The sequence below is a fragment of the Monopterus albus genome, unplaced genomic scaffold (genome assembly GCF_001952655.1).
Source record: "Monopterus albus unplaced genomic scaffold, M_albus_1.0 scaffold6.1, whole genome shotgun sequence".
In the NCBI taxonomy this organism is placed as follows: Eukaryota; Metazoa; Chordata; class Actinopteri; order Synbranchiformes; family Synbranchidae; genus Monopterus; species Monopterus albus.
In genome coordinates this window covers 6,735,571-6,743,499 of record NW_018127886.1, presented here as the reverse complement: position 1 = coordinate 6,743,499, position 7,929 = coordinate 6,735,571, and the positions used below count along the sequence as shown (strand labels likewise).

Here is a 7,929-nt window from a genome sequence, read left to right as displayed (position 1 = left end):
CGTACCCGAATCATGACACTCACAGTTCTATTCCTGTTCTTCCTTGCACAAAGGAGCAGATACCGGTCCTGCTGCTGAGTTGCTGCCCTTCTACGGCCCAGTTCAGCTCTCCTGGTGTAACCGCCGGTCTCCTGGTATCTCTCCCATGCTCTAGAGCCTGTTCTGGGAGACAGCAAACCTTCTTGTGACTGCACAAATGGTTGTCCCATTTTGGAATAACTGGACTACCTGTGCAACCTGACTGGGCTGCAGGTACTGCCTCATGCTACCAGCAGTGACAATGACACTAGCAAAACCCAAAACTTGAGAAAAATCATTTAAGAAGGATCAGGAGAGAGCATTTGCCTGTGGCCAGCACATGCACAATCCCTTTTGGGGGTTGTCTTGCTTTTGCATCTTCATTGGACTTGTTGTCACTTTCATTGGCACCAAAGCAGGTGAAACTGATTCACAATCACTTGTACTTCCCACGTTGACAGACTGATATCCCTGGAGTTCAACTGACCTGGTGTTATACTGTAATGATTAGGTGTTTGAGCAGTTTAGTTGAATTTCAAGTGTGTAAAAAAATACATTTTAAACAAAAATAAACAGGAGCTAAATAGTCATCTTATCAAAAGCAAGCTCTTTTTTGCAACATTCTCCTTCATAAAATAAATGCATATCACAGCTGACTAGCTTGTAAAAAGGAAGTGAAAGTTATTGCCTGTTTTGCGGTGTCTACTGCTTTAGCTAAGCAACAAGTGGCTTTAATATTCCTACAAGACAAAGGAGCAAGACGGAGACTCACAAATTCCACTGTAATCCAGTTCATCTTCTTCTTTTTTAATTCACATGTCTGCTGGTTTGGACGTGTCAAACATCAGCATGACATGTTAAATATTCTCACACAGTCTGCTGAAAGCTGTTTGGGGGGTGGGGGGGTCTCTGCATCCTGTCAGCAGTTATTCAAAGAAGCTATTGTAGCTTCATGCCACTTGGAACACAACTTTGAAGCTGTGAACCCCAGTCCTGCAAGCTCACATTGTTGCTTAAAGAAAGAGGAAGCATACCAGCCTGCAACTATAAAAACAGAAAAGAAAGTGAAATCAGCAAGACTTCTCATCCATCTCTATTTATACCATCAGGCAAGAAATAATTTAAATCACCAGCCAGTATTTGATTTATTTATCTCTTAATTCAACAAACACTCATACACGATGATTAGTTCCATTAAGTCACAATTAATATGGTCAACAGGAAGAGAATATCAGACATTTTTCATATAACACAGTTAGGACCCACTGGATTGCACTTTGAATTCACTCCTCCAGAATGACACTTGAAACACCAAGAAAACAAACGAGCCAAGGAGGATTAGACTACGAAAAGATGGAAAATAAAATGCAAAATGAAAACAAATGGGGAAAACATCTCTTCAAACAACTATACATACATTTTGGTTTATTATAATCCACAGAGTACCATCTGATTTGATAGGTGCCTTGGTCTTTTATTCTTTCTCTGAGGTAGAACAAATGTTATAGCAGATCAAGAACCAATAGAAACATTTTCAATTGTTTTTCACATATTTCATTCCACAGATATAAACATGTACACACTCACATTTAGACCCACAGACATTTTCACTGGATCTTTAACAACCTTGCCTGAAGACTAATGCCTGCTGACTTGTTAATGCCCGCATAGGCTGTATAATCACTCCCTCTCATGCCGAGGTGCTCTGTCCAGTTGATAAAACATGTTTTCTGGAACGAGTAGACTACTTTGCACTGAATGTAAAGTTTATTATTGCACATTATCACTAAGGCAAAATAAAAAGATGCATATTTCACACACATAATCCTCCTCATGAGCTTCTATGTCTAGTGGTCAACATGATATTTTGATAAGGTCATGACAACCTGCCGGAGTGCGCGTCCTTTTAGGAGATCACCATTCAGTAAAGCACTGTAACCTGAAACTCTCAGTCGTGGAGATCGTACCTGAACGCTTCTATAAGCGCTTCAATCGAGTGAATGAAGCCAGATATGGCGCATATGCCTCCAATAACAAAAATAGCAACATCAAAGAAGACATAGTGCCACAGGAGATTTCTCTACTGGAGCTTCAGGTGGAAGAGGCTTGGCAAGAGGAAGCATAGGCCAGCGCCGGTGAGGCTCCCCGTTAAACCCATCAGGAGGGCGAAATGGGGGACAAAGACGGCCATAAGCAGGGTGAAGACTACCAGGCCGACTCGAAGACTCAAACCCCATGATTTCAATGTCCCAGCAGGGCCGTAGCAGTCAGGGAAGGGGGTTCTCCCACCATCCTGGAACAAGGATTTCTCCAGAACCTCAACTGCAGCAAAGAATGGCAGCGGATAAGATAAAAAGGACAGGCTAGGTTCAAGCCCCTCCTGGAACCGCCACCCTATTGTGGTGGAGGGGTTTGAGTACCCGAGTGATCCTATGTTGTCGGGGGCTATATGTCCCTGGTAGGGTCTCCCAAGGCAGACTTCTCATTCATCTCTATTTATACCATCAGTCAAGAAATAATATAAAATAACCAGCCAGTATCTGATTTATTTATCTCTTAATTCAACAAACACTCTGCCTCATACACGATGATTAGTTCCATTAAGTCACAATTAACATGGTCAACAGGAAGAGAATATCAGACATTTTTCATATAACACAGTTAGGACCCACTGGATTGCACTTTGAATTCACTCCTCCAGAATGACACTTGAAACACCAAGAAAACAAACGAGCCAAGGAGGATTAGACTACGAAAAGATGGAAAATAAAATGCAAAATGAAAACAAATGGGGAAAACATCTCTTCAAACAACTATACATACATTTTGGTTTATTATAATCCACAGAGTACCATCTGATTTGATAGGTGCCTTGGTCTTTTATTCTTTCTCTGAGGTAGAACAAATGTTATAGCAGATCAAGAACCAATAGAAACATTTTCAATTGTTTTTCACATATTTCATTCCACAGATATAAACATGTACACACTCACATTTAGACCCACAGACATTTTCACTGGATCTTTAACAACCTTGCCTGAAGACTAATGCCTGCTGACTTGTTAATGCCCGCATAGGCTGTATAATCACTCCCTCTCATGCCGAGGTGCTCTGTCCAGTTGATAAAACATGTTTTCTGGAACGAGTAGACTACTTTGCACTGAATGTAAAGTTTATTATTGCACATTATCACTAAGGCAAAATAAAAAGATGCATATTTCACACACATAATCCTCCTCATGAGCTTCTATGTCTAGTGGTCAACATGATATTTTGATAAGGTCATGACAACCTGCCGGAGTGCGCGTCCTTTTAGGAGATCACCATTCAGTAAAGCACTGTAACCTGAAACTCTCAGTCGTGGAGATCGTACCTGAACGCCTCTATAAGCCCTTCAATCGAGTGAATGAAGCCAGATACGGCGCATATGCCTCCAATAACAAAAATAGCAACATCAAAGAAGACATAGTGCCACAGGAGATTTCTCTACTGGAGCTTCAGGTGGAAGAGGCTTGGCAAGAGGAAGCATAGGCCAGCGCCGGTGAGGCTCCCCGTTAAACCCATCAGGAGGGCGAAATGGGGGACAAAGACGGCCATAAGCAGGGTGAAGACTACCAGGCCGACTCGAAGACTCAAACCCCATGATTTCAATGTCCCAGCAGGGCTGTAGCAGTCAGGGAAGGGGGTTCTCCCACCATCCTGGAACAAGGATTTCTCCAGAACCTCAACTGCAGCAAAGAACGGCAGCGAATAAGATAACAGCGCCTTGGCTACGAGGAAGAGGTTCACCACTGCCCGGATGGTTGCAGGCAGGTTATCCGTGATGACCTCTTTGGTGGCGTCTGCCCATGTCAAGTAGGCCACTAAAGCAAAGAGGCCCTTGAGGACGCAGGCGGCGATGTGAGTCCACTCCATCATGCAGTGGAATTCGCTTGGCTTCTGCATGTTTCCCTCCAGGGAGGGGAGGAAGATCTGGGAGGTGTAGCTGAACACTATGATACCGATTGAAATAGGGAATTTCTTCACATCGATATAAAACTTGACCTTCTCCCACGCCCACTCGCGCGCCCTGGAGAGGCAGTAGGCAATCACGAGGATGTTGATGACGAAGTGCGCCAGAGTGCAGAGGAAACTGAGCTTGGACACGGCCTTGAGGTTCTTCAGGAAGGCGCACGGCAGGAGCGCGACCGTGGCCAACACAGACCAGGCTTTCTGGGAGACAGGAAACCCAGGGAAGCTGTTGTACATCAGACTCCCGCTGACCACGACGTAAAGAATACAGGTCATAATCAACTCGATAATCTGAGCCACATTCACAATGTGCCCACCCAGCCTTGGGTAGCGGGGCACGCAGCAGGCATTAGCGATGTCCACATAAGAGTCCCTCACGCGAACCTTGATGCCGTCTTCGTTCTCTTCGTACAGACACGCAATGAGGATTTTCCCGGTGTAGCAGCACACCACCGCCGCGAAGATAATGAGGAAGAGACCGAGGTAGCCGCCGTGGAGGATGGCGTACGGCAGGCCGAGGACGAACATGCCCTGCGGACAGAGAAGCGCAGTTGAGTGGTGATGGACGAGGCCCCACCACAGTGACAGGCCGCACCAGCTCAGACACGCATCAACTGGCTCACAGTCACGTCTTACCTAATAACAGTAACACGAATGAAATTTTGGCACATTAAAATAACATTAGGCTGCCACACTGGAATGTGTGATTTATCCCAGCTGCTTCATTTACACAATTATGTCCACATGTGCATCGCCTTAGAAAAACAGGCCGTTCGATTGTTTAGGTTGCTCGAATGAAGTTATTAAAAAAGACAATTTAAAAACGAATTTTAGAATGAATTTGATTAAACACTAAAATTTGAAGAAGACAGTGATAAGCTAGTGGGTGCAGGGCTATCAGACTCAAACAGGCCCTGTCTGCTGCTCCACTGATAAAAAGATTTGAATAAATAAAGTCTAAGGCCGACTGCCTGCACTGAGTTTACTCACGAACTACGAATTAGCCTATTCGTAAAACTAAAGGCTGGATTTATTTATGATGAAATAGGTTATACTGTATCTCACTAAAGATAATGTTACTAGACAGTAGGCCTATGTGGGGCACCCCCAGGATGCCCTGTTTCTGCTTGCACCATCAGATGACTTTTGTCTGACTGCAGGCCTGGTAGATGCAGCACATGGTATTTTTGCATTCACACACGATGTCAGTAATCACATCCTACCTGAATGGCGTTGGTGACATTCCAGCCAGCTTCCCATGATGTGATTTTTGGTTTTTCTTCTTCCAGAGAGCCCCCTGTCTTCAGGGATGAAGGCCTGGGGCCATTGCTGTCTCTCTGGTAGTGACTGTCTCCCTCCAGCTCACCATCTCCTTCCATGTGCCCTCCTTCCTCTTCTCTTTCAAGGACATCCATTTGCGTCCCTTGCCTGTAGTCATAATCCAAGTCGTCGCACTCGGCGAAGCCTAGACCCTCCTCGTCCGTCGCGGCCTGGAAGCCCAGCCGGGCGAACATCCCGCTGACCTTGGCCTGAGATGTGTGGGACATGGTGTGGGCAGCATTGGTCAGCTTGTTGGTGATCTTGTGTCGGATTAGGTGAGCCATCTTTATCCTAATAAAATATGGCCTTCAACTTTAAATGATATTACCGAGTAAAAAACAACGACGCAGATGGATGCAGGGTGATGTAGCTTTCTATATGTGCTGCTGTAAAACCATGCCTGTTGCCTCTTCGGTGTCGCGTTATTCAGCCTTATAACCGTTTCACCCAAAAAAATGAAGTTCTCTCAAACGCCTTTCTTGGCTTGGTCATCCATATTAATCCTTGGCATCTGCCTCAACGAAGAAAAATATACAAAAGGTATGCAGGCATATATCCCCCAACTGTCGTTAGAAAGGACAAATGAGCATTTTCCCCCAAGCTGGTTCGTCGGGGTGGGGGGGTCCGGCTGGTGGACGTGTCCGCGTAGAGTGCCAGAGTAACCGCTGGCGCACAGCAGCGGAGAAAGAGAGAGAGAGAGAGAGAGAGAGGGTGATCACGACTAGGCTGCCAATGGACCAGTGTTACTGCACCTGAACAAAGGAGTCAAACATTTCACCTTCATTCATGCTCCATTCTGTCAGCACATCGATGAGCATCAGTAAGCGTCATGCACGTATGTGCTAAATGAATAATTCCGCATCAGCAAAATGTAGTTTCAAAAAATAGTCCATGTATTTTTTTAAACAATTATTTTTGTATTTGCTTTATTAACACTGAAAATTCAAGAACGATCCATTTTTCGTTAGGTACAATTTAACTGTCCTACCAGCTCGATTGTATTTTAACATGTGAAATGAATCTAAAATTTGCGAAATGAAGCATGTGGACTACAACATGTCCTGCTTTCAGACGCTGTACAGTCAAACCAGAGTCCACAGTCCGCACTTAATGCTAAATAATGAAATTACATTTCTAAATTAGACTCACACATTTGCCAATCAAAATATTTTGTTGAATCGTCTAATAATGTTTTCTTTTTTCTTACAAATTGTTTTTCTGTCGAAGTAGAATTATTACAAATGACTGAATTCACGATACGTATAAAAACATTATTCAGATATTTTCACATGAGGCTACACCTCACCTTAATACATAATTGTGTGTCTGAATCTCTCAGGCATGCACAGGGCAAACGATTTTGTTTCTTGTTAATTTAACAACTTGATTCCAGACGTGGAGGGGATGCAACGGGTTGCTGACGGGGTGAGCACCGTGCAGCACCATGGACAGCGTTTTAAGAAATGCTACAAAATATGAGCATCATTCCAAGACAAAAACGCAAAATGGGCGAGAAGTCTAAATTTAGAAACCAGCCAGGGGACAGAGAGAGTCCCGCACATTTTCATGCTTGGTTTGGGCTCCAGTCAACGGCTGTTTGTGTTCAGACCAACACAGGTTTTGTTAGTGAGTGTGTGTCATCGGTGTCTGGGTGTGTGTGAGTTTGCCTGTGTGTGCATGTTCCTTGAGGCATCCTCTCCCTCTCCCACATGCACAAACCCCTGGCTAACGCGAGGACGGTGGATCGGCTGTAAATGTTAATTTAGGCTCGATGTGTGTATGAGTGAGAGACAGGGTGGGGACTAAAGCTTCATTGTGTGTGTGTGTGCGCGCGCGCGCGAGAGAGAGTGTGTATGATTGAGATACTGCGGGGTTTATAGTCTCGTCTAACAGCCGTGCAGTCCTGGCAGGGACCAATAATCTCTGATAGTTACCATGGCAGCTAATTGGACAGGGTGTGTGCATGTGCTGAGATTTTGGAGAAAAGAGATTTTCTCAGCACAGGGTGTTTCTGGTGTTTGAAGTCTGCACGGGGAGGGAGCAACCCATTATAACATTTAAGCCAATTGCAAACACCTGCTTTTACAGTCACAAGAATTTACATTATATGACTATGCCTATAAAACATCTGGATTTGTATCAAGCAGTGCACAGTAATTGGCTAATGGTGACCATGCTGTTTGGAGAATGGCAATAATAGAGAAATAATTTTGATTTTGATTTGATTTATTCTTTCAAGCATGTAAAGACAGTTGATATGACAACACACATAATTTTACACATAATCCAATATCAATTTGCTTATACCTAGAACATGCTTGAATGGAGTAGGAAGAAGTCAGACTTATCCAGTCCTACCCCATGACATCATCTTACCATCATTGGTTTGCAAGCAGTAAATGATTCTCTTCTACACCACACAAGCATTATACTAAAAAAATTGTGTTAACATTCTTACATAATTACATTCTTAAATAATTATCTTCTACACCACACAAGTAATATACTAAAGAATTATTACAGAGTGTTAACATTCATACACCACACCCACAATGTTCCATCTAATTAATCATTAAGCCT

At 43.8% G+C, this 7,929-nt stretch overlaps 1 protein-coding gene and 1 pseudogene across 1 annotated transcript in view; both read right to left on the bottom strand.

Annotated features, from left to right (window-relative positions):
* bpifcl (BPI fold containing family C, like) overlaps positions 1–2,255 on the bottom strand; it is a 16,127-nt gene extending 13,872 nt beyond the window's left edge. The window contains exons 1-2 of the mRNA XM_020615785.1: positions 2,103–2,255; positions 1,053–1,062 (exon numbers count right to left, since the gene is read on the bottom strand). Coding sequence (XP_020471441.1) covers positions 1,053–1,062; positions 2,103–2,255 — 163 coding nt within the window. The remainder of the gene's footprint in view (positions 1–1,052; positions 1,063–2,102) is intronic.
* A 299-nt stretch (positions 2,256–2,554) lies between these two features.
* Positions 2,555–7,929, bottom strand: part of LOC109971191 (vesicular inhibitory amino acid transporter-like) — a 6,952-nt pseudogene continuing 1,577 nt past the window's right edge.